Here is a 27,090-nt window from a genome sequence, read left to right as displayed (position 1 = left end):
AACCAATATCTGGAATTCAGGCAACCTTTAGGACCGGACTGACCCATGCTTTTTTAATTGGTGCAAATTCTTGGATTGACTTAAGTTCTAGGGGTGGGTTGTATGAGTCAGAGAAGTTCCATGATGATCAAGTTAGAGAATGACGTGGTACCTGATAATGATTAAGTTGTGTGCTAAGATAGCGAGATAGATAATGGCCAGTGTTAGGTAATTATTTTAACAGGCTTGACTAGTGATAGGCTGAGAAGAGAGAAGTCATCTTGTTTACTAGCTGATTTATCCATGTTCATAAATTTTGATGGGGTTAAAATGTATAGATGTTTTCATAATATTTTTAAGTCATTATTTTAAACATGTTATTAATTTGTATACGTTATGTTTTACCACATATTTAGGAGTATAGGGTCACTTCAAGACCTGTAAGATTGTCTTTCTGAACATTCTGATGGGATTTGTTCTTCTTGCCACTTTAGGGGGATTTAAACGGGCGCAAAGGTCTGGTACCTTCCAACTTCCTTCAGGTTTTTCCAGAGAACAGAGATGAGTCAGTAGAACCTGAACACACTATAGCCAACATACGGAGAGACTCACAGGTGTGTGTGTGTATGTGTGTGTATATGTGACCGCATGCATGTGCAAATGTGTGACTCAGTCAACCAGTATCACGTAATCAACCTCACAGCACAGGAAAATACACAGCAGCATGCTGTACCATCACAGCTTCTGATCTTCCTGTCTTTATTTGTGCATGTGCATGGCTTTGTTATTTTACTCTTTGTGTGTATGTGTGTGTGTGTGTGCGTGTGTTTTTATTCCTGCATTTTGGCTTGCAGAGGCACAGGCGAGGTGTGCACTTTAAACAGTAAGTCTCATGCTGACCCAGATCTTTGGTTTCCCTTTGGTGAACACTCCCCATATATCCCAAATCACCTTTTGAGCTACTTCCTCACCTAAAGCCCCAAAACACGACCCTGGTATCTTCTTTAACGTGCACGCTTTCACCTTGACCCAAATTCCATTTGAGTAGGAGTGACCTGTGATGCGAAACCTTGATGCTTCTTCTTTTTTTGCCTACTGAAATGAGTGTAAACACATCTTCAGCATTATTCCACAAGTCCAGTGCCTTTGTCCTGTAGACATTTTAATCATCTAGGTCATTAAAAAACCCCTCAGAGACACTTCTTTTCTTTTCTTTTTTGTCTGAAAGGTGAGTCACGCTGCGTCTGTAGAGCAGACGGAGCCTCTAACATCAAGTCCCCCAGACGAGCCCAGGACTGAGCCCAGTTCTCAACCTGATCTGTACCAGAACCTGCTTCCAGACAAGCAGCCCGAACACCACCCAGCTCCAGCTCCATGCTTAGGCCATCCTCCCCCTGTCCTCCCTCCTCCAGAGGACCCTGCTGTCCCTGACACCTCTCCACCTGGCAAAAAGAAAAAAGGATTCTTCTCTAAAGGAAAGAAGCTTTTCAAGAAGCTGGGCTCCAGCAAGAAGGAATAAAAGCTAAAGACTGTGACTTTGACTAATTCGCTGATTGCACTTTCTTCATGTCGATGTTAATTCATCTGCATGTGTTTGTGATTTCATGGATAGATTTAGACACAGATGGCACTCTCTGTGACCGATTGGTGCTCGTTTGTTTTTTGTTTGTTTTTTTTCCTCCATTTGTCACCTTGATAAAGGTGTGTTCTTGCTTTGCTTCGAAACTGTATAGCTATAAAAGCATTCACATCTTCATCAGACTAGTAAATGCACGAAATATTCCGAAAGCTATGACGTGACAGCAAATTATAAACAGACACTGAATCAACAGTATTGGCTTTTGCAGTGAAAATAGACTTTAGCTAATGTCAGGATTTAACTTTACAGTCTGGATTTAGGATAATGCACACTATTTTAGATGTGCAGGGAATAAACTTGGCCAAAAAGTCGCAGTAATTTACACAGAATAACCGTGTGAATTACATCTTGTGCAAAATACAGAGATGTATACAGTTTACACTGACCAGGCATAACATTATGACCACCTGCCTAATATTGTGTTGGTCCCCCTTTTGCTGCCCTGACCCATCATACACTGTGTATTCTGACACCTTTCTATCAGAAACAGCATTAACTTCTTCAGCAATTTGAGCAACAGTAGCTCGTCTGTTGGATCGGATCACATGGGCCAGCCTTCACTCCCCACGTGCATCAATGAGCCTTGGCCGTCCATGACCCTGTCGCCGGTTCATCATTGTCCCTTCCTTTTGATAGATACTGACCACTACAGACCGGGAACACCCCAACAAGAGCTGCAGTTTTGGAGATGCTCTGATCCAGTCGTCTAGCCATCACAATTTGGTCCTTCATCAAACTCGCTCAAATCCTTACACTCGCCCATTTTTCCTGCTTCTAACACATCAACTTTGAGGACAAAATGTTCACCTGCTGCCTAATATATCCCACCCACTAACAGGTGCCATGATGTGTTATTCACTTCACCTCTCACTGGTCATAATGTTATGCCTGATCGGCGTATATAACTTTTGGGTGCATTAAATGTTTCTAGTATGTTTAATGGCAGCTAAAAAATCAGTAAGATGGTAAAGAAGGCTTCGACAGGTTTACCACATTCCCTCCACAGTTTATTCATTAGACACTCTCCCCTATCGTTTCTGATATTAACCACACGGTAAATAGTTATCTAAAAGACATTCAAACGTTGTCTTGGTCATCTTCCAATTCTGAGGCTATGAACATCTCAGAGTTTAATGTCAGAGCATGTCTCATAATTACTGCGATTCCCACGAACGCACTACAAGACCACAGGTAGTGACTTTTCTTTTTTTTTTTTGGCTCCCTGACTGGAATCGTCACGTTGTCATGGTGAAAACATGAGATCTGATAAGATTATATCAGGTGGATGTGGGTTTTTGCATTTTCAGCCTTTAAGGTTGCTGTTTGTGTATTACATGGCAATAAGGTTCAGTCCTGTTATATACGGGCGTGTTGCGTAGGCTGCGGCGTCTCAGTGTGAAAAGGATCACATCACAGTGGGAAAGAGTAGCATTTGCTCAGCTCTGCTGCTACGTGAACTAAATACACGAGCTCCTTCAGTGTACAAGGTTCAGGAAGTCTCCTCTGGTCTGTTTTTTGCCTTGTTCATTGGGACTCAAGTAGCACCAAAAGGTGTGTGCATGTGTAAGAGTGTGTGTGTGTGTGTGTGTGTGAAACAGGGAATTTCTGCCGTGTAAACTGATAATTAGTATAAAAACACAATTATGCTATACAGAGATAGTGTCATGTCCAAATATGCAGGAATTATTTAGCTCTACTTCCCGTATGATGTTTCCTGTGTCATGAAGGTGTAAAGAAGGTGCGTGACTTATAGCCAGATCTTGCTCTCACAGGCTAGAATAGCACTGCACAGTCATGAGGTGAAAATGGTGGCGTTAGCATGCAAACCAGGACCAGTTTAATACTATTGCAAGCAAACACAAAGCCCGTGACCTGTGCTGCAGTGCAATATCATTTAGATATTAGGATTAGGACACAAAAATGCTGACATTAGTTAATATAAAGTTACATGTCCAGGCTCTCGTACGGTGAGCTGATGGACAAGGAGAAGAAAAAAAAAAAAACCCTTATTACCTCAAGCTCACTTTGAAGGACGTTCACTAATGTCTGATTTTGCTGATATTTCAGCAAGGGCTCGTATCTGTTTATGCAAATTTTTTTGCAGGAGGCCCAGATTGTGCTGACCTAAACAGTGCATCGTAGTTTTCAGTAATCTGATTCCGATCATTAGAGGATGTTCATTGTGTAATCTGCCATAGAGAGCATGTTATTAAGGAGTCTCTTATAGGCTTCAGACAAGTTTTTCTTCAGACAGCGTGACCCATGATATTAAAATCATGCTGAAATTTCACAATGTAAAACTGGCTGAACTGGCAGTTTCTAGTACATGGTGGACCAGGACGTCACACGCTCTTGCCAAACCTTTTGGTGCTCTTTGTGTTGCTATGACAGAGGAGAGAGCACAGGGGTCCAAGCACCTGATGCACTCTGTAGCCCAAACGTCCAAGTCTAGCTCAAGTTCACTCTGGTTCCGAGGCTGAACCAAAATATATTACTGAATTAAATTGTCATCTTAAATATTTATAACAATAAAAAATAAAAATTAAAAAAACGCAGCCCTGAAAGAGGCACTGCACTTGTACAGTCAAACTATTCCTCTCCGTAGCCTGTAGGTAAACTCTGGTTTCTAGGCGAGCGATGGTCCCTAAGCTGTGCTATAATCCTAAAACTTGCTTTTTCGAACCAGCTACTATAGTTCCGAAGCTTCGAGACCCAGTGCCGTCGCTAGCGCTATGCTACGCTCTGCTAATCCGCACCCACAGCTTAGACCACAGTAACTTTACTAGCCTTACGAGACCTTGTTTAGTCTTACTTCGATGTTTACTTCTACTGACTGCATGCATGAAGGTGTCGCAACCCAGACACGGCCTTATTTATCGATATTTAAGTATTTATAACATTACCTTGCATTTCTTTACTTCTACAATGTATTTTGTAGGACTCTTTTCTTTTTTTCACTGGATGCAGTGGAGGCCAAGCTGGAAGACATCAGCTGATACTTTGGTGTGTGTGTGTGTGTGTGTGTATGATGTACAGTGTTCAGGTCAACGGTTTGCACTTTGTGATTTTGACGTATGGTATTTTCGAACAGGACGAGAAGCTTTATTCTCTCATCGAGTTTCTGCCAGTGTCACACGGAGAACAGGAACCTATTTTGTAAATCTGATGTTTTGTAATCAATTTTTTCAAACTTGTAAATAGGTCTTTTGTTTCCACATTTTTCTTTTTCTTTTTTCTTTTTTGCATGTTGAAGCGAGTGATGACTAGTAAGATCGTTATTGGCCATCGTCATTTAGTCTGACCTTTTTACTGAAATAAAATCTATTTTTACAGAAAAATCTTAAACCTTTGGATTTGTGGTTTGGTTTGATTTGTTTTGTGTGGGATGTTTTTATTTTTTACGTTTTCTTTTTAGTTTTGAAATCATTTACGTGAAACCATAGGGCATGCAATGTGGACAAAGCTGGAATGCACAAGAATGAGACAAGAAAAAAGTAGCTTTTTTTTTTTTCGTTTCGTTTTATTAATGAAAAACAGATTCAACACGGTTGCACACTTCAGTATTTTACCCAGAACAAATCAACATCAAGCAAACAAACTTGGCTTGGCTTTGTTTCTTCGTGTGCAGCAACTCATGTGGCCTACGCTTTACACAGTGAGCTGTGCACAGTCTTATGAAACAAAAGCCAGTTCCTCTTTTCCTCTCGTCCACCATGTTAGAGTCGTTAGAGTGTGAGAAACGTGCTCCCAGTAGCCAACAGTACACTCATCCATAAAGTAGGAAACACTACACTGTGGCGAGGGGTTTAGTAGTGCTTTCTACTTTATGGATGACTGCACTGTACTTCCCAAGCGCAGCCATCTCCAAGTCCTCTGTTCATCTGAGTTACACCTGTAGAGTTAGTGGTTAAGACACCCCTCCCCCTCACACACACACACACACACACACACACACTTCCAACACATTGACAGCTGTCTGTGTAAACCACACCCAAACTGTTACTCTTCACTTCAACTCTTTTTCAAACCTTTCTCTATTTATTTATTTTTACGTTTACGTCTCGTTTGTTTATCAAAGACCTCTATTTGAGACAGCAACAAAAAGAAAAAATCAGTCAGAACTTTCAAAGATCAAAGTTTGTCCGCATAAAGTTGAAAAGTACGCAAACACCAACAGAACTGAAATCAGCCGCATCTATGTCTACGTGCTACACAATGCAAATGTTATTTTTTACTGAAATAAAAGACATGATTAACCTTCCTCCCCCCCCCCCCCCCACGCTATGCTCACACCGAGTATGGCGGCCATCTTTATCGGGATGAGTAAGCTGTTTCTAGCGAGCCGATGTAAAACGTCGAAGGCTAGACATATTTTTCTACGACCGTACAACACGGACGTAAGTATACTTTACTTTACTTTATTTACATTACGAAGAAGCATACTGTGACGGATAGAAGAAAATAAAATAAGAAAGTAATAATTTGCCGCATTTCAGATAACAGGAAGTGACTGTAACAAAACGTCGTGTTACGTGAGACTTGCCGGCAATAAAACATATGATAAAAATGACAAAGTCAATTAGTAAATATTACAGACATTATACATTAATGAAATAATTTTTTATAAATGTAAAGAATTTGGTTTTAAATTTCCAAAGTCATTAAAAGTGAATATCAAATGCATAAATACATTTTTTCGTTTGTTTTTTTGCACAGAACCACGCATTCAACTCTAATATTTATTTAAACATCATTAAAAAAAAAAATATATATATATATATATATATATATATATATATATATATAGATAGATAGATAGATAGATAGATAGATAGATAGATAGATAGATAGATAGACGATAAAATTAACACTTTTTAAAAGTTTTTTAAAATTCAACAAATTCTAGCGCCAAATTCTGTCCAAATTTAATCAATTAAGTCATATTCTCAGTCTCAGTTATATACCATACCTGTGTAAGAAATACCCAGTGGAGCCTCTTTTCTTTTTCTTTTCAGTGTCTTCTTGTCCCTCGGGCTTACCAGAGTCTTCGCTGTCTTCGTCCCGAGTAGGAATGGATCTAGTAGAGGAGAAGCGCTCCTTTTAAACTTCTTGGCCACGTGGTGTCTTAACCACACAGGAAGAGGTTTAACAGTCACAGCCTTGCTGTCGTTCTTTTCTCAGTACTTCTTTCACTTTTTTCCTTGTCTTGGCCTGTGCAAAATGCTAATATCGATACTTATTCAAGCCTGTGGAAGTTTAATGTGGTTCTTTTTTGGTGCTTTCTAATTTGCTAACCCGCGTATCGCAAGAAAGTTGGGTGAATTTTAGTCCAAAGCGACACACCTAAAACTCATGGACGTTACCTTCCTAAAGTTCTAGATCTTTCTTCTCAACTTGGGTTTTTGCATCATTTCACTCCATTTAAATGCTAATTTATTTATAAAATGTGAGATCATGCCCAGGTTCAATGATGAACATAGTCTGAATATGAAGTATCCTTAGTATAAATATGATCTACAGGTTGTAGTCAGATATTGTATTGAAGCAATATATGGAACCTTAAAGAGTCATTTTTTAAAACCACACAAGTGATTCGCTAACTTTATGCTCCTGCGTATGTGTTGGTTGAGTGGCTTTTCATTTCATCCAGCCATTTCGCACTGCAGTTATCTTTGCACACAATTCTTTTGTTCTCTGTTCTCTTTACATGCTGTTTCACTTTACCCAGGCCGTTGCTTAATACTTGCAACACAGTGAGGAAATGTTGAAGTAAGCCTCTGAAAATGGTAAGTGGGAAGCGATAAGTCAACCAGTGCAGATGTGTTAGTGGGAAGTACGTGGGAATTTGGACAATGGTTGCTCCATGGTTGTGTGTCCACCTGCGGAAATATTCACCGAGCTGCAAGGTTCTAACGCACAGATAACAAAGGGAATTTCTAAACTGTACATTTCACATGTGAAGATCAAGTAGCTACTAAGATGAATTTTCCCTGTGAGAGTTTTTGTAAGAAAGGTTTTGCTATAAAAGACAGTTCAGTTAAAGCTATTTATTTATTTATTTATTTATTTCTGTGTTTGTTTATTTATTTATTTATTTATTTATTTATTTATTTATTTATTTATTTATGTATTATTTTTGTAATTTATTTTTTAATTTATTTATTTATTTATAACGTAGTTAATTTTATTTATTTTTTTATTCATTGATTGATTGATTGATTGACTGGTTGTGTGGAAATTGATTAAAAATGTATATAAAGTGGATGTGTTTAAAAACAAGCCTACACACCCCTGTTAAATGATTTTTGCGACATCCGAGATAAAATAATATCAAATAATTGTCTTGCAACAAATGAAATCCAAGTGAAGCAATTTTTTTGAATGGAAAAGAAAAAGACAAATGTGTAATAACAATGGTTGTGCAACAAAGTGTGCACACCTTTTCATAATGGAGCATGTGACTGTACTCAAAATTAGCCAATCACATTCAAACTCAAGCTCGAAAGGAATTTATCATACACCTTTCATTAACAAAAATGAACCCCCGAATAAAGATCAGCTGTTTCTGTAGGACATCTGCTTGGGTTTGATCTGACTGCTGGAGCCATGCTCTTTACAAAGCATGTATGGGACCTCGATGTGGAAAGGGTCACAAATAAATGTTCAGAACATTGGACGTACCGTGCAGATATCATCAGCAAGCACCATAGTGACATTACCAAGAACAGGATGTCCCTCAAAAACTGATGAAAAGACAAGAAGAAAATTTATCAGTGCGGCTGCCAAGAGATCTATTAAAGGTACGGGGGGCAAATACTGGTTACTTCCTGTGTGTGACAACTATCTTTCATGTTCCTCATGTGTCTGGGCTTTAGGGTAGGAGGACTAGATGAAAGCCCTTTCTCACTGACACACAAAAAAGCCTTTCTAAATATCATTCCAAACCATGAGACCAAGGTAGAATTTTGGTGCATAATTCTAAAAGCAAAAGCCCAAAGCATACCCACATCCCCACAGTGAAGCATGGTGGTGGTAGTATAATTCTGTGCTTCTGCATCTATTCACCTGAGACTGGGATTCTAGCCAAGAACAAGGGACATACTGACTCTGTTTTGGGACAAGGCCTCTTTTAGACAGCTGACCTTCAAGCATCAATCCAAAAACCCCATCAAAGTCAACAAAGCAATGCCTTCAGAAGAAGAAGATCAGAGTTTTGGAGCGGCCTAGTCAGAGCGCTGATCTAAATGCTAGCAAAAAGCTGTGGAATGGCTTTGAAAAGGGCTGTGCCCAGGAGATCACCTCACAATTTGATAGAGCTGGGAGATTTCTGTGGAATAAAATTGGCAAATTAATAAGTACTAGGTTTGGAGACTCTTACTAGAAAGCTTAGCAATTACTCATTAGTTAGTTAAAGGATTGGGTTATTTCTTCTTTTTAAAGCATTATCCCTTGATATATTTGTTGCTTGCTATATCACTCTCAAAAGATCTGACATGATTTTAGTTGGTTTAAACTTATTAAGCTACTTCACACAAAAAAAATCTATATGTAGACGTTTTACATACTTTTTTAAAGAAAATAAAAAATGTAGCACCCTTCAGCATCATAAAGAGGGTATTTGTAAAGGATTGGGGGATACACCAGAAGGGTTTTGTTATCAGAAAAGCAGCAAATACAGTCTTTAACCAGCTGAAGATTATCCTGTTACACATATACACAGGAAAAGGGTTCCACCTATCATCCTAGCGGGTTAGGTCTAGCTTTATGAACAGATAAGAAGCTATTCAACGTGGCAATCCTATACAGATTGGTGACAAATTAAAGGAAACAACACAGTGGCTCTGTGATGCTGTGGGAGGCTGATTTTTTTTCCACTTAGATGGAAATTACTGCACAGGGACTAGTTTAATGAGGATGGAAATGATGTAAATCGTAAACTACGGCTTTCAAATCTCAACCCTGAACCCTTATAAGAGCTAGAAATGGAGCTCGCGCCAGGGTTTTTTATCATCTTGTACGTTTAGACGTTAGACTTGTATCATCTAGACGTGTAGGAGCTACACCCGAGCGCGTTAAAGCTGTCTGGTGCCTCGTGATGGCCCGTCACTTGTTTTACTTTTCTTTCATTTCTCACGTACACGACAGGTTGCTTATTGCTATAAATTAAAAAAAAATAAAACAACAACGCCGATTGTCTGCGTTAAGTTCTGTGACCGTAAACTCGGTGCTCTTTTCAAAGTAGCTCAGCTTATTCAGAGAAAGGTCGCGAACATGATCAGATCTAGCACAGGAAGTGCCCTGCTGCAGAACAACTCACTCGACTGTGTGATTTCCTGTGTGAGGCGCTGAACTGACATCAAATATCACAGTTCCCTATCTACCAATTTTCCAAACAGAATAGCAACACTATCAGGTGTACCGTGATGAGTTCTCCTCTGGTTCAGATGGAGCAACAGATGACCTTGTGCGCTTTAACGTTGTATTGTTAAGATCTGTAGAAAACTAAATCTTCAGTGATTGGGATTTTTTTTTTTTTAAACCTTTGCACAGTCTGAACTGACCTATGTCATCACATCCTCGATTCTCTATAGTGTGATTCTCAAGCCATATTCAGGACAGCTATGGTTTGGTAAGGCCTCGACCCTAAGAGACACGAGCATGAGAGTGAAGCGCGACAGAGCGAGCGAGCACAGAGGGAAGTGGGGGGGGGGGATGGGTCAACCACAAAAAGTTCAACGGGGAAATTCACACAAAAAAACCTTTCGTTCTTTTAGTCACTACGAGCTCGAAAACAGAGCGTGAAAAAAAAACGAAACGAATGTAATAGAAAACAAACGTCCTCTAATGGTCCTTGTAGGCTTTCGGAAGAAAAGCAGATTGTCTCATGATGTTTCTGACTTCCTGTGCCCCTTCTCTGATGCTCAATCGCTCCTGTTCGATCGGCATTAAGAGACAGCGTTAAAAATAGGACTGATGGACAGATCTGTGGGTCCGAATTCCGTCCCTCAAATAGCTTATTTGCTTATTTTTGGTGTAATTTTTTTATTCTCTTGCTCTGAATCTGGAACAAGGCCATGCAAGGTTTCATTTCCCCCTTCCCTATGAGAATACTCTCTCCTGTAACCATGGCAACACTGCCCTGACAAGGTGTGGGTTAAGGTGGGGAGTTTTTTTTTGGTTTTTCAGTGTGTGTGTGTGGGGGGGGGGCATGTTTTTCTATCTTAAATAGATCTGACACCTTGCACACTGTGGCCACATCTGACTGATCCCCATAAGGAATAGGACTTTTTACATAATAAAAATATCCTGCAGCTTTAATAAAAAATAAATAAATAAATAAAAACACTAAACAGTTTCCTTTTGGATACCGAGGTTAAGACGTAGCATTTATTATCTTTATTAATGAGTAGGTTAATGAAAGGTCCTCTTAAGGATGTGTGTGTGTGTGATGTATGTGTGCAGGCGTGTGTGTGTGTGTGTGGTCAAAGTGGTACAGCTTTAGCACAAAAGTCGGGTGGAAAAAGGTGTGGTGAGAGAGAGAGAGAGATGAGATCTTGCCACGAGCGCTGAGTCTCGTCCTGTTTGGTTTCGCTATGACACATTTGCACACTGCTGACCTACAAGTTTTCTACTACAGTGCTACCAAATATGCAGATGACCATCGAGTTTCAGTTGAGAGGGCTCCCTAAAGTTAATTGCAAACCGCTCTACACAAATGAGGCATGCAAGCGCCGGCTTTATGTGTCTGCTTTTGACGTGGAGATATGCTCTGTAGTATAAGATTACTTGCTGCTACTAATTTTAAAAACAAATGACAGCAAATCTGTATCTGTTTTTGGTAAAAGAGTGCCTTCAGGTGTTGTTCGATAAGCGTCATTCAGGCACTATAGGGGGTGCGGTTGTACATTTCCGGCCTTTCATTCGTGCATTTCCTGCCTGCAAGTGCAGTTAGACTTATGAAGACATTTTTTTTTTATTATTAATACTAACGATCAGCTCTTTAGCTTAAAAACAAGCGAGGAAAAGTGTGCACTAGCAAACTGATGCTGAACCGCGTCTCTGGTCTTTGACTTGAAAGAATGAGAGAATCAGATGATTTCTAGACTAAAAATGCTTATGTAAAAATAAATTGTGTTATACAAAAAAAAAAGCATAAGTATGTTTATGGCACATATTAGTGTGAGAAGATTTAGGGCGCCAGTTTGCGTGTGTGTGTGTGTGTGTGTGTGTGGGCACTACCACCAGCAGTGTCAGAGAGGATATGATCACTGCCTCGGTTGCAACCTCATTGGCTGACTAGAAAAGGCCACTCTGGCTAAACTGATAGACCTTATCAGGGTCAGCAGCTACTTCCCCTCCCTCTCACTTCATCTCTCCTGCTTTATACCCTTACTTTTTGCTTAGTACACTAAAAACAGATCGTAATTCATACGAAGGCTTGCTTATTTCCAAAATGGCCGCTCTAAACTTTCTCGCTGCTGTGACGTATGTGTGTGTGTGTGTGTTTGTGTGTGTGTGTGCGTGCCTTGTGCAACAGCGAATGTGTGAAACGCAGGATAATGTCCTCATTCTCTGTTCACCGCTTCTTTAAAATGATCATTCACATTGGTCTTGGCACATACGTTTCCAAATAAGGGCAAAACAGTCTGCAGCATCAACCAATCGCTGAAGGCTTTACAGCCATGTGGCCTGAGAGACACGCCGACAAACTTTTTTTTTTTTCTTTTTTAGGAGGAGTCTAAGGCTGAGCTGAGAACGCAGACAGAACATGACCTGACTTAGCATGTTAGCTTGGTCACTGTTAGAACAAGGTTATTTTTCTATAGCGGTCAAATACAGTATGTGAAGGACCTGCTGTGTAAAAATGTTCCATGATTATATTTCTTCCTCTCCTACTAGCCGCAATCCAAAATGATTAGCCTGTGACTAGCCGTGGCGCTGAAATGACTTGTATTGCTAACTTGTTTTAATCAGGTTGAATCATTTTTCCAGTAAACTGAAGTTGACTAGACTGATGACGCAAGACTATAACATGTACCATGGTTGAAATATTATACTCCATGTCCAAGGGATTCCTCGATGTTGTAACGGCTCTTGCTGATCAGTGGGTTGGAGAAGAATCTGCACAATTTTTGGCTTTAACTTAAATCACCCAAGGAGTTTTTTTGTATAGAAATCACACTTCATGTATAATCTCATGCACAGGGTTGATTTTATTGACCAGTTTCTAGACATCATCAGAAAATACTGTATTTTTTTTTTGTACTAAAACCAAACCAGTCCTATGTTACATTTCTACACATCACCAGCTCACTGGATATCTATTACACATTGCATTGTAGTTGACTGACAATGTACCTTTTATATATATATGTATGTATATATATATATATATATATATATATATATATATATATATATATATATATATATATATATAAGACTGACTTTGGTATGATTATATTAATTATATTATTATAAATTTGATAATAGATAATTTTATATATAATGAATTTTTAATTAATAATATAATTTTTAATATAATTTTAATTTTATATATAATCATAATCATATATAATTATCATTATATATTTGATAAAAGATCATTTTACATTTTAAAAGAAAGAAGACTGCAGTTCAGTAACAGCCTCTAAAGCAGAATTCTGTAGAATTATTAGTTAATAATAATGTATAAATATTAGTCTAATATTACCCATGATTTCTCAGAGGTTTAGTGTATCATTTTAAAAATTGTCATTTTTTATGCCACGAAAAAAAAAAAAGAAGTTTTTCTTAAATATCTCCTGCATGAGTGGTCAAATCTATGGGGTTTTTTTCTTCTTCTTTTCAGACAGACAGTGAGAAGTGACATGCCAGCCACATGGTATATAAAGAAGTCACGGTTGCAGGATTGCCAAAGGAAGCTGATTCATCAGTAAAATAAGACACAACACATTACAAGGATGCTACAAATCAGAAAATCTTTGTAATATCCAGAGTAAAGCAAAAAGTAACAGGTAAAGTGATATCATCGGTGTGAAGGTGCTCTCACTGCCACAGCCTGGGTTCGATCCCCAGACAGGAAACCAACCCAGTCACAGAAGGTGTAGATAGATAGATAGATAGATAGATAGATAGATAGATAGATAGATAGATAGATAGATAGATAGATAGATAGATAGATAGATAGATAGATAGATAGATAGATAGATAGATAGATAGATAGATAGTCAGATAGACAGACAGACAGATAGATAGAATGAGCTATCAGTACTGGGCCCAAACCTAGAGGGTTGCATTAAGAAGGACATCCGACATTAAAACCTCAAATATGCGGATCGAATGATCTGCTCTGGCAACCCACGAAGACAGAGCAGCTGAAGGTCAACATTTCAGTGTATAGTGCCAGATGTAAAAGTAGAATAAATAGAGGAAGTCAAAAAAATCAAACAATGTGTGGTCAGAGACGTCTTGACACCAGATGACATCGACGCCATTTTGGAATTGTAGGAGCAGTAAAAAAAGCAGCATGTGTTGAAACACTATGAAAATGACTGTATGAAATAAATAATTCTATGCAGTGCAGCTGTATGTAAAGGTGTGGCTCAAGTGGTTAAGGCTCTGGGTTGTTGATCCGAAGATCGAGCTTCAAGCCCTAGCAATGCCAAACTGCCACTGCTGGGCCCTCGAGCAAGGTCCTCAACCCTCCTTCCTCCGGGGCGCTGCGTTATAACTGCCCCTGTGCTTTGACACCAACCTCCTCATTTGGGATATGTGAAGAAAAGAATTCCACTGTGCTGTAATGTATGGGTGGCCTCTTCTTCTCCTTCTACTCCTACATCACTCCTTGCCTGGAGCTAAAAGTCTTCTCCATGATGAATGAAGCCACTAACATTTCTACCTGACAGCCCTGTGCCCTCTTGCAGGTCATCCACATGACTCACTGAATGGTTTGATGAGGATGAAAATCATGTCTAATGCTCTTCACAGTCACCAGATCAGAGCTGGTTGAACACCAGTGGAAGATTCTGGAGCGATATGTTAGACCACCTTTAGAAGAAAGGAACATTGATTGAAACCCCTTATTTTCTTTTAAAATGAACCTTTGTCTCTTCATCTGTAGTGTACTACTGTCTCCTGCTAGTAAATGATGTTAAAGCAACCGGTTGAAATGGGATCATTGGTGGTTCTAGTATAAGGAATTCTATGTCGAACCCTCTCTCAGAGGGAAATGGTAGCTGGCTGTGGACTGGAGTCTCACCACTTTCAATAGGGATGATGAAATATGCTAAACAGCAAGGATGCCAGACAGTGTTTTCAGTGGTGGTGCTATTTTTCATGTAATTATTTAAAACACTGTCTAAGGGCAACTGATCTGTATTAATAGCGTTAAAAAGCGTTAAAATCTTCATGACAGTTCCTCTTTAAACGACAGAAATAGCATGCTGGTGCTAGGAAGAAAAAATCAGTCAGTGTTCCAGTTCATCCCAAAGGTGTTCAGTTGGACCAGAGTCAGAGTCAGGGCTCTGTGCAGGAGTTCTTCTACACCGTCTTTGTCAAGCCGTGTCTTCACGGAGTTCGCTTTGTGCACGGGCATTGTCATGCTGGCAGTGTTGTATAAAGTACCCAAAAGCCAAAAATACAGGTTAGAAAATGATTCAAGTAAAAGTTAAAGTCAGCCATTATAATTCTACTTGAGTAAAAGTCTTAAAGTATCTGAACTGTACTTAAACTGTACTTAAGTATCAAAAGTAGTATTGTCATGAATGTATTCAAGTATGGAAAGTAAAAGTAGAAGTAAATTTTTTTTAAAAAAAGGAATAATTTGGAGAATTATGAATTTTATTCTGTATTGCTTTCTTTCTTAAATTTCTCAATAAGTGCACCACCAAAAAATAAGACTTGCATGAAAGAAAGAAGAGGCCTTTGGAACTGTATTGTAATGAAGTGTACAGTATCAGTGTTTCCATACATGTGCTCTTGTAACTAAGGCCATGTCCACACGTAGCCGGGGATTTTTAAGAAGGGAGATTCTCTGTGTTTTGACCTTTCGTCCACATGCTAATGCAGTTTGAGGTGGTTGAAAACTGAGATTTTGGAAAACTCCTTCCAAAGTGAAGATTTTCCAAAACTCACCATTATCAGTGGTGTTGTGTGGACGGGGGAAATGGAGATTTTGATGAATTGACATCATTGCCTGTGTGCTGGTCTCCGTGATTTTCAGAGCTTTGTTTATGAAGATATTTTGTGCAATAGCAGACTTGCGTAAACTACTGACTGTGTTAACGTTGTTTACTGGACTTTTTACATTTATGCACATACACGTGCAGTTACTCACACATTATGGTAATGAACAGAGGGCCGGAATGTTATACGAAGCTAACTGCTGCTATGTACAAAACTCCGACAACGCACACAGCGATGGCGGTTTTGGGTGAGGCCCGGTCGGACTTCTACATTCTATAATACAATTTTAATAAAATGTCAAGGGCATCGGTTTCACACAACGCACCATTGTTGTTAAACTACCGGAACCGGTAATAAAGTTTTGTCTAGGCTTCTGATTGGCTAGGCTCCTGACAGCATTTTGACAGGGCGTTTTGCGTTTTAATGTGGACAAAGATATTTTAAATTTTCAGAATTTTAAAGAAAAACAAAGTTGAAAAATCTCTGTTTTTAAAAATACCCAGCTACATGTGGACAAAGCCTAAAGTCATCACTAACCACAAACTTCCTTTACCGCAAATTTGTACACAGGTTGTTTTTTTTTTTTGTAGTAAGTAACGAAAATGCCGAACAGAAAATGTATCGGAGTAAAAGTATAGAATTTGTTTCAAAAAAGTAGTGAAGTGAAAGTTGACAGAAATATAAAAACTCAAGTAAAGTACAAAAACTCTCAAAGCCTGTGACCACGGCTAGTCACAGGCTAATCATTTTGGATTGCGGCTACTAGGAGAGGAAGAAATATAATCATTTTACTTCGTTACTAAAAAATACCAATGAACTCATTTTACCTTAAAACCTTTCAAAGGACAAATAAGAATGAATGAATATTCATTCTATGAATTTTCCTGAAGGATAACACAAGGAAATCTTTACATGTTTAGGAAAAAGGTACATTTTCCTGTCTCTGGGGGTCACATTATGATCGTTTGTAACTTGACTATGTGTCTTTTTTTACATGACAAGGTGCATGTGGTGGCTTCTAGAGATCACTTTTATACTGTAGGTGCCAGTGCTCCTTAAGGTAAAGGAAAAAACATTTGCTGTTGAAATAAGCAACAAGGAACAGCTTCATTTCAGTGTCAGCCTTCATGTTTTGTCTAAGAATCAAATCAAATCAAATGTTAGTTTGTTGTACATTCAGATCAGTGGTAAAAAAAAAAAAAAAAACAGCAACAACAAAAAAACAAAAAAATCTCCAAAAGCACGAAACCCACAAGAAAATGGAAAAATCACAGAAACTTGAGTAATATCGCAAGAGTAAAATCAATAGGTGATGGCTTAGGAAAGTCTGCTTCATTGCCAGGCTAGCTCAGTGTTCGGAGAAATAAAACCATGATGGTTAAGACAGAAACAGGAAGTAGACACCTGATCTGAGCTACACTCAGGCGCACAGGCCTTGCTCGTTTGGTTATCACTGATGCTTAACACATAATTCTGTTCAGAAATGTCCTCAGTTGGCTTGTAATGCTTCAGATCATCCGAATTCACCAACAGCAGGTGGGCTGATTGATGGCAGCTTGAGATTACTGGTGTGAGATTGAGTTAATGCAACATAATGTACCCAACTTTTCCTCAGCCAGGCATGTGAAACACTGGGGGCCTTTCAGAGATGATGAGTGACTCCATAGAGGTGTGTGAGCAACAGCGTGGGTTGCTGTATGTTTTTTTTTTTGCAGGTCTGGGTGCAAAACAGAGGCACTTTGAAGTGCAAGACTAGCTTTTGAGCGCCAAGAATCTATTATGTATTTGTGGTTAAGTGCAGCAGAGCCTAAAGCAAACAAACTCACGACCCTACTTTCCCGCCAGATTACCTTGTAGCCCACAAGCACAGCCATGCACGAATGCCTTCATTTCTTTCTCTTTTTTTTTTCTTCCCTCTCTCTCTCTCTCGCTCTCTTCTTTTTCATCTTGGCACAGTAGCCACAGTAGTAGATAATATAATATACAAAGTATTTTCCAAGACACAATAACCTATTATAAACAGTAAGAATGCACAAGTTCAAGGGCAAACATCACACCAATCCAATTTCTGCTTAGCATTTGTGGTTCTTTTCTAATGATGGATATTAAACTTTCATCAATTTTGTGAATTAAAAGATCAATTTGGATGTTTCATTTGATTAGTGGATTGATAACAGCTAACTATAACATCAGAGTTAATATATTTTTAGCTTCTTTTTTTTTATTTTTAACATTTGATGCTTTGGGGAATAAAGTTGTTTGTTCGCCTTATAGCCTTATAACTGTTTGGTGAAAAGGGGCAATAATTTTCATTGAGTCTTTCATGCACTTTTACTTTGCGCTATAAAACAAGTCGATGTTTTACGCCCCTAGGTGCAAGTAGGATTTAAGACGAATTTTGGAAATGGATGCAGCTTGTCAAATGGAGTTCAGGGGTGTAGAGAGCGGATCCCTGCTCACCGTGGAGTTTTAATTGTGACGGTAAAGTTGATAGTAATTGACCTATACATTGCAGAGCCAGACTATTAATAGCACTGAGCATTGCGAGCCAATGAAGTGACTGCAGACGGGATAACAAGGACCTTAAATATTATAGTAAGTCGCAACGATCAATACAAGATGAAATGAGCTCCTTAGTAATTTCCTCTTAATCAGTTTAAGAGAAAAGGTTTGAGGTGTTTTGTTTTGGGTTTTTTTTTTTTTTTACTCTGAGTGAAGAACTTGCTCCAGTCTGGACTTACAGTATACTAGCGTTTCTCAATTCTGGTTCTTCGAAAATCACTAAAATGTACAGTGCAGAACATTTTTAAGAGCTGCACTAGGAAACAAAACCACCTGCAAAAGGGCTGAGAATCTTCATCAGATGGTTTATCATCTAATTCCTATAATTTCCCTAAACCATCTGGAAAAAAAAACCCCGTATCCAAGTGTTAAAGTTAAAGTGGAAGGAAGGAAATGGAGCTTTTTCATAATCAGCCACTGAAGTCTCTTTAGAGGACTGTTGGCCTTTTGCACTTACGCCATCTCTAAAAATAGCAGCTTCTCCCTTAAATCATCCTTAATTCATCCCTCTCTTATGTAGTAGGCACGATCGAGAGTGCGAGGCACGGCTAAGCTTTGGGATCTTTATGCAAAAGAATGATTACTCATTTAATTGTTATTTGTGAGTCAATGTGAAAGTGTTTTGCTGTCATGTGAGGGGGTTTGCGGTGGTTTCCCTTGAAACGTGATGAGCGTATATGTAGAGAGGTAGAAATAAAGCAACCCCCACTAAAACGAACACCATGCTTTGAAAAAAAAAGAAAAGAAAAGAAAACTTTGAACATAGTGGTACGAAACTTTTTACATTTTCCTCCCGCCCTTTTTTTTGTGATTTGTTTTTTTTTTATGATGGTTTTGTGATTTTCTTCTAAATAAAATCACACCTGAATGAGTAAAATGAGTTACGATTGTGACACAGAGCTGTGTTCCATCCTGGGTCTGATATTACAGGCTAATGATGGTATCCCCTACACTTCCTGACATTTACTGGACACTCAAGAAACAACGTCTCTAGTGCATTGATCAATCATGAGCTCAGGCTACTGTCCTCTAGGATCTCTGGTTTCCTGCCAGGTCATAAAAACATGTCAGTAGGTGAACTGGCTATGCTCGGTGTGAATGAGTGTATGAATGCATTTGTGGGATATCTCTGAGATCAACTGTTGTCCTATCCAGGGTGTATTCCCACTACCTCAACCCTGAGCAGGATAAAGTAGTTTCTGAAAATAAATAAATGAATGAAAAGCCTACCCCCAAATTATAAGGTCAAGACACTTCTTGCACATCAAGTGTAAGGCTATGTATTGAGGTACAGGCTGCTGCAGCACACACAAGAACTAGAACTAGCGGCTCAACTTTTATTGCTATCTCCGTTTGGTCTTTTCGATCTTTATAAGCCTGGACCCTATATAAACCCTGATCATTTTAGATTAAACCATGTGACAAAATAATACATATGAATGTATCTATAGTTGGCTTAGCTGCATTTGAAAACATCTCATTTTATATTTCTGTTAGGATGACCGGGCAATAGAGCCACAGCTCCCCCTGCTGGTGATGGGTTCAGTTAGCGTGGAAGGAAAACCTTCTGAGATTCTCTTAGTGCTGCTAGATCAGCGTATCTCTCTGCCCTAACTGAAGATAACAAAAACAATCCTAAATTTTTATTTAGTACTGTAGCAAAACTAGCTAGGAGTAAAACCACTGTAGAAAAGTGCACACCATCTATATTCAGCAGCAATGACTTTCAATGAAAACATTGACAATATCAGGCAAAAAATTCAGACTATTTACTTAAAACCAAATTATTTGATAGATAATCCTTTAGATAATATACCTATTTCTGATCAGAGCTTAGAATGCTTTACTCCACTTCAAGAGCCTGATCTAATTTCACTAATTTCCTCTTCAAAACTTTCAACCTGCATTCTAGATCCTTTACCCAGCAGCTAATAAACCCCTTCTAAAAAATCATTAATTCTTCCCTTAGCACTCTCTACGTGCCTAAATCTTTTAAGCTAGCAGTTATCAAACCCTTGATTTAAAAACCTGACCTCGACCCCTGTCAGCTGTCTAACTATAGACCGATATCAAACCTGCCCTTTATCTCCAAGATCCTAGAAAAGCACAGCAGTTATGTTCATACCTGCATAGAAATAACATTTATGAAATGTATCAGTCAGGATTTAGGCCTCATCATAGCACAGAGACAGCACTGGTTAAAGTGGTCAATGACCTGTTACTGGCTTCTGATCAGGGTTGTGTCTCCCTACTGGTGCTACTGGATCTTAGTGCAGCTATTGACCCCATTGACCACACTATTCTACTTGATAGGCTAGAATATGTTGTTGGTGTTAAAGGAACAGCCCTCTCCTGGCTCAGGTCTTATTTGACTGACCGTTATCAGTTTGTAGATCTAGATGGTGACTTCTCTATGCATACCAAGGTTATGTTCGGTGTTCCACAAGGTTCTGTTTTAGGCCCACTGCTTTTCTCCCTATTATATGCTACCCCTTGGTGCAATTATTCATAAACATGGAATTAGCTTCCACTGTTATGCTGACGACACAAAGCTATATGTTTCAGCTAAGTCAGATGAGAGACACCAGCTTATTAAGATAGAAATGTAAAGGACATTAGACATTGGATGGCCACTAACTTCCTCCTGCCAAGACAGAGGTGCTAATACTAGGACCACATGCAGCTAGAAGTAAGCTTTCTGATTACAGAGTAACGGTGGATGGTCTTTCGGTTTCGTCTTGTCGAGCAGTAAAAGATCTTGGTGTGATTATTGACTCTGAAGCTCATGTAGATAATATCACTAAGGTAGCCTTCTTTCATCTCAGAAATATTGCCAAGATAAGAAATATGATGCCACTTCATGATGCAGAAAAATTAGTTTCATGCTTTTGTTACCTCTAGGTTGGATTATTGTAATGCCTTACTTTCTGGATGTTCCAGTAGGAGCATACACAAGCTCCAGAATGCAGCAGCTAGAGTCCTAACTAGAACCAGAAGATATGAACACAATACTCCTATCTTAGCCACACTACATTGGCTCCCAGTCAATTGATTATTAAATTCTGTTAATGACCTATAAAGCACTACTTGAGCGATCTTTTAGTCTTTTATGATCCGCCACGCCTACTCCGATCAAAGGGTGCAGGTTATTTGGTAGTACCTCAAGTAGCAAAGGCTACAGCAGGGGGCAGAGCTTTTTCTTTCAAAGCCCCACAGTTATGGAACAGCCTTCCAATTAGTGTTCGGGATTCAGACACAGTCTCAATGTTTAAGTCTAGGCTGAAGACACATTCGTTTAGTCAAGCTTTTAATATATAGTTTTCTTAGGTAAAGGAGCAGATCTGGAAGGTTCATGGGCATAGAGTGTTTGGTGTACTGGGACGTTTGGATGCTGTCGCCTTACCACCCTCGCAAGTCGCTCAGGTTTGCTGACTGTGAAGTGGTTGGATGCTTTATGTCCCGGGAAGCCTTCATGTCTGTCACTTTCTGGCTCTCCCTTTTAGTTATGCTGTCATAGCTAGTCTTGCCGGAGTCCCTGCCTGCACTTTACACATAATCTGCATTGTCCTTAAACATCACATGATCAGAATCATACTTAATATCTTTCTCTTTCTCTCTCTGTCGAGCTATACACCCCACTCCTGAGCTCCCAGTGTTTGCTAGTTTCCAGTGTGACCACTGCACTTCCCCTGGTCAGAGTCTGGTCACTTGGTGGTGCCCACTGATGCTGTGGATGGATCTGTGTGGACCAAGAGACAGCCATGGACAGAGCCACCTGGGGACTTTCACACCAGCAAAGAATTAGTGTCTATAATGACCTTAGAATCTACAATGACCTAATAGTTCCTCATGGGTCATTGATTTCTGTTGTAGAAAGGACATTAATCAGTTACAGTTACATTATTTTCTGTTTAGTGTCACCCAAATGAGGATGGGTTCCCTTCTGAGCCTGGTTCCTCTCAAGGTTTCTTCCTTATTCCATCCCAGGGAGTTTTTCCCTTGCCACCGTCGCCCCAGGCTTGCTCATTAGGGATAAAATAAAATAGTTTAATAATTAAATTTAATTTAATAATTTATTCTTATTTCTAGTTATTTAGTTTTCCCCTCCCCTTTCTCCGTTTCTCTTCTTCTGGAAAGCTGCTTTGAGACAGTGTTCATTGTAAAAGGCGCTATACAAAATAAATGGAATTGAATAGTTTTAACATGACGTAAGCCTCTAAGATCGCAGTCAGTTTGCACGACAGACTCATTAATCCATCAAGATTTTTGTAAAAAGGTTTTATTCAAATGTAATCGTCATGATCCACCAATAAAGTCACTGCTGCGGTGCTCTTGCAATCAAACAAGGTAAATATACAATAATGAGAAAGTAAGACTTCTCATAGACAAAAGAAACGCAAGATTCCAGACATAAATGAAGCAGAAGAATATTCCATGAAAGCTAACAGAGTTCACCAGTCCAGTCCTCGAGGGCTTTTTAGCTATTTATTCTTACATCAGAGGTGAGACAGAACAGGCTGTGACTGGCTTCTTCAGACAGGTGACCATATCAACAGTGTAGCGTTTAGCTGTGGAACTTTTCCGGGAGGCGAGTGTCCGTGTCTCATGTCTTACGTCTTCACTGCCGTGTCTCTGGACCTGTAGATGACTCCTCTGCTCTTTAGTTCTCGCACCACTCCTAATAAACACATTATAAAACAAATGTCTCACAGTTTAACATGGGGAAAAAAATGTCCATTACTATCAGTGTACTATCCTGAAAGTCATTTTAAGCTACTGAAATGTATATTGTTTAGTAATTTGTTTTATATATTATTTCGTCATCCTTTCATCAGAGGATAATCACACTAGGCTTAAACATAAAATCTGTTTCTCTAATCAGAAATACAGTTCTAGAAGAGTTTAATGATTTATATTCTCAGGATCTGGCATCCCCCAGATGATGATGAGCAGCACTTTTTAAGCAGGGAGTTGTCCTTGTTTTAGCTTCATGATAGGATTTCTATGACGCTGCTTTGTGATGTGACAATTAATAACTGGTAACAGAAATACACAAATGAAAGTGAATAGAATCAGCAAACTGAAAATGACTATTTTTATCTCACATCTGTCACTCCACATTGGTCAAGAACGGCCCAAGAGGGTGTCTGACCGACATGTAACGCGACCAGTCATAGTTCGTTTTGTTCAGAGTTATGTTTAGCGGTATGGAAATGTAGAGCTGATGTCCCTACAAAAACAGACCAGCGTGGAACCACATATCGTTCATTTCCTAAGTAATTAATGAGTCTATACAGTGAAGTACACATAATTTGGGAAATCCAGCGTTTATCTGATTCTCATAAGCACAATATTCACAGTAGCAAGTCAGGATGTTAGCCCTTGCTTGCCCCCTAGTGGACACTGGAGTACTTACACACTCACACTCACTCGCACAAACTCACAGGTCTTAAAAATAATTCCATAACCAACCTGGAGGTAATCTTCCAGTTACGGTTACAGCATAGACACCTGCCTTGAAATTTCCTGTGAAAGAAAATAACAGATCTGTAAACTTCATCAATAATATAAACTGACGAGTGATAGTGTAGTATATAAATATTACCTATTCTCTGCCATTTAGCCACCCAGCTGTCTTCAGGACTCATCATTGCGATGATGCTGTCAGGAGACAGTAAGCATCAGATTTATCTTCATTTCAAAATTGTCTACTCTTTAGGAAAAGAAATGCAGCATACCCATCAAATGAGGAGCTTGTGCATTCGTAAACCATCTCCCGGTTCCCTTTCATTTGCAGGTAGGACTCACAGTTATCACAGCCGTCATACTCGAACTGGTCAATAGTCTGTAGAGAAAGCAGAAAGGAAAAAGTGTAACCAGATCATGTGTTACTCCTACACCCATTAACTCAGGACTTTAAACTTTTATTCTAAACATAAGAATTCACCTCAAAGACTTTATTATTGGAAGAATAAACATCATAATACGTTTTAAACATTACAGAAAGATATTCAGTGCTGTTATTTACATTTATATGATTTGGCAGATGCCCCAGATAAGCAAGTGAACAGAACTGAAATGCTTTGAATTCCCCATCAATTATTATGTCCTGATACTGGTTTACAGACTAAGAATAAGTCTGTCAGTCTAAAAACTCAGGCGATATAATGAGAAAAGCACAGTGCTACATTTTATGTGTTAGTTGAAGTTCTTTAGAAAGAAGTAAGTCTTTAGACATCATTGGAAGACTGCTAGTGGTTCAGCTGTTCCAACATTTATTGTTCGTAGACTGATGCATGCGAAAGTTAAGCATGGTGGTCCTATACCAACATTTTGCACAATATATTGACTCATAGTGAGAAAATATAGAAATAATTTATTCACGTCATCAGGTTCACCTACACAATAAATTTCGAGAAATATTTGTTTTCATTGATTAGCTCTTGATGTGGGTTGATGTTGAGATTTACTCAAAAATCCCTGACGAAATACACGCATGAAGTGAATAACACTGATCTCCTCATCATGGCATCTGTTAGTGGGTGTGATATATTAGGCAGCAAGTGAACATTTTGTCCTCAAAGTTGATGTTAGAAGCAGGAAAAATGAGCAAGTGTAAGGATTTGAGCAAGTTTGACAAAGGGCCGAATTGTGATGGCTAGACGACTGGATCAGAGCATCTCCAAAACTGCAGCTGTTGTGGGGTGTTCCCGGTCTGCAGTGGTCAGTATCTATCAAAAGTGGTCCAAGAAAGGAACAGTGGTGAACCGGGGCTGGGGTCATGGACGGCCAAGGCTCATTGATGCACGTGGGGAGTGAAGGCTGGCCCGTGTGATCCGATCCAACAGACGAGCTACTGTTGATCAAATTGCTGAAGAAGTTAATGCTGGTTCTGACAGAAAGGTGTCAAAATACATAGTGCATCGTGGTTTGTTGCATATGGGCCTGCATAGCCACAGAACAGTCGCTTACCTGGGGAACACATGGCTCCAGGATGCACTACGGGAAGAAGGAAAGCCAGCGCCAGCAGTGTCATGCTTTGAGCAATGTTCTGCTGGGAAACCTTGAGTCTTGCCATCCATGTGGCTGTTACTTTGACACGTACCACCTACCTAAGCATTGTTGCAGACCATGTACACCCTTCCATGGATACGGTATTCCCTGATGGCTGTGGCCTCTTTCAGCAGGAAAATGCACCATACCACAAAGTGAGAAATGGTTCAGGAATGGTTTGATGAGCACAACAAGTTTGAGGTGTTTCATTCGCCTCCAAATTCCCCAGATCTCAGTTCAATCCAGCATCTGTGGGACGTGCTGGGCAAACAAGTGAGATTCATGGAGGCCCCACCTCGCACCTTACAGAACTTAAAGGATCTGCTGCTAACATCTTGGTGCCAGATACCACAGCACACCTTCAGGGATCTAGAGGAGTCCATGCCTCGATGGGTCAGGGCTGTTTTGTCAGCAAAAAGGAGGACCAACACAATATTAGGCAGGTGGTCACGATTTTATGGCTAATCGGTGTATATGATGAGACCCTGTGTACTTCTGGTATCTGTACACCATATTCAGAATAAAACGTCTATAAAAAAAAAGTATTAAAGCATGTAGGATTGATGAGCGGGTTTGTTTTCAAGTAAACAACAATAAATAAATAAAACAAGTCAATATGCAGTAATCACATTGTTTTCTTTCTTTCTTTCTTGGACATGTGTTGTTTATATATAAGTTAAGGGTTTTTTTGGCACATTATTAGTCTTGCCAATGAATGAAACCTTGGCTATTAAATTTTTTAAGCAGATTTATTTTATTTGAACTATTGAATTATTAAATTCAAGGTGACTAAGAAAGGTAAAATCGTAGCAATTAGAAATAAACAAAATAATAATAAATAACAGCTCACGAGTAGACGATTGTTGTTGTTGTTGTTTATGTTTTGTGTTTCTGAGTCGCTTGTAAATGTTTGGAATAAGAAAACATGGTTTCTGTCGTACCCGTATTAGCACAAGATGCTACCTGGTTAGCTAATATAAAGAAAGAAACTGTTTATACTTTGAGGAAAACTAGCTAAGAGACATTAATATAAGTAAATATACCGTTGTAATATAACAGAAATAACGCGTTATGAAAAATACTTCGAGCAAACGCCTTTTTTTATCTCAGATTTTCTCTCACTTAGCCGCTAAGCTAACTCTGTGTAAACAGTGCACTAGCGACACAAAGCCTACCTTGACAAGAGAACACAGCAGACAAGCCCGCAGATGACGGAGATCCTTTGGCACAGTTTCCAACGACATGACGACTTTTTATTTTCTATTTTAATTTGATAAACTCTAGAAAGTTTAATAATCTCTTGCTATCATAAGCTCAATTTGCTCTATTAGCTTGTCCGGTGAATGTACTGACGTCATTAACCTGCGACGGTGGGCTTTATTCCAGTGTTTTCACGGCGGTCTGCAGATCAGCTTAAGATGCATTACCTCCACCTACTGATCTGGAGTTTAGAACAAACCGATCAGGCATAACATTATGACCTCCTGTCTAATATTGTGTTGGTCCACCTTTTGCTGCCAAAACAGCATCGAAGCATGGACTCCATTGATCCCTGAAAGTGTGCTGTGGTGTCTGGCACCAACCTCCATGGGCCCCACCGCGCAACCTACAAGACTTAAAGGATAGTTTTGATAGATACTGACCACTGCAGACACAATTTGGCCCTGGTC

General features: G+C 39.2%; 2 protein-coding genes across 15 annotated transcripts in view; one reads left to right on the top strand and one right to left on the bottom strand.

Moving 5' to 3' along the window:
• Positions 1 to 4,963, top strand: part of LOC131348355 (RIMS-binding protein 2) — a 91,356-nt gene extending 86,393 nt beyond the window's left edge. For all 14 annotated transcript variants that reach the window (XM_058383202.1, XM_058383197.1, XM_058383189.1 and 11 more), the window contains 2 exons: positions 474 to 593; positions 1,208 to 4,963. In XM_058383202.1, the coding sequence (XP_058239185.1) occupies positions 474 to 593; positions 1,208 to 1,498 (411 nt within the window). In that variant the 3' untranslated portion in view covers positions 1,499 to 4,963. The remainder of the gene's footprint in view (positions 1 to 473; positions 594 to 1,207) is intronic.
• A 17,667-nt stretch (positions 4,964 to 22,630) lies between these two features.
• supt4h1 (SPT4 homolog, DSIF elongation factor subunit) lies at positions 22,631 to 26,786 on the bottom strand. The gene is made up of 5 exons (XM_058382484.1): positions 26,596 to 26,786; positions 24,106 to 24,212; positions 23,973 to 24,028; positions 23,840 to 23,893; positions 22,631 to 23,045 (listed from the first exon to the last, which is right to left on the bottom strand). The coding sequence occupies exons 1-5, from the start codon at positions 26,662 to 26,664 to the stop codon at positions 22,978 to 22,980; spliced, it is 354 nt and encodes a 117-aa protein (XP_058238467.1). The 5' UTR covers positions 26,665 to 26,786; the 3' UTR covers positions 22,631 to 22,977.
• Positions 26,787 to 27,090: the final 304 nt, after the last annotated feature.

Source organism: Hemibagrus wyckioides, linkage group LG28 (genome assembly GCF_019097595.1).
Source record: "Hemibagrus wyckioides isolate EC202008001 linkage group LG28, SWU_Hwy_1.0, whole genome shotgun sequence".
Taxonomy (NCBI): Eukaryota; Metazoa; Chordata; class Actinopteri; order Siluriformes; family Bagridae; genus Hemibagrus; species Hemibagrus wyckioides.
This window is presented reverse-complemented; position numbering and strand designations above follow the sequence as displayed.

Bases quoted from the DNA above. Each gene is read 5' to 3' on its own strand.
- supt4h1 (XM_058382484.1), bottom strand. From the start codon at position 26,664: ATGTCGTTGGAAACTGTGCCAAAGGATCTCCGTCATCTGCGGGCTTGT. The intron at 24,213-26,595 runs GTAGGCTTTGTG...CTTTCTCTACAG, and splicing joins TGCTGTGTTCTCTTGTCAAG to ACTATTGACCAGTTCGAGTA. The intron at 23,894-23,972 runs GTAATATTTATA...TTTCTTTCACAG, and splicing joins GGCTAAATGGCAGAGAATAG to GAAATTTCAAGGCAGGTGTC.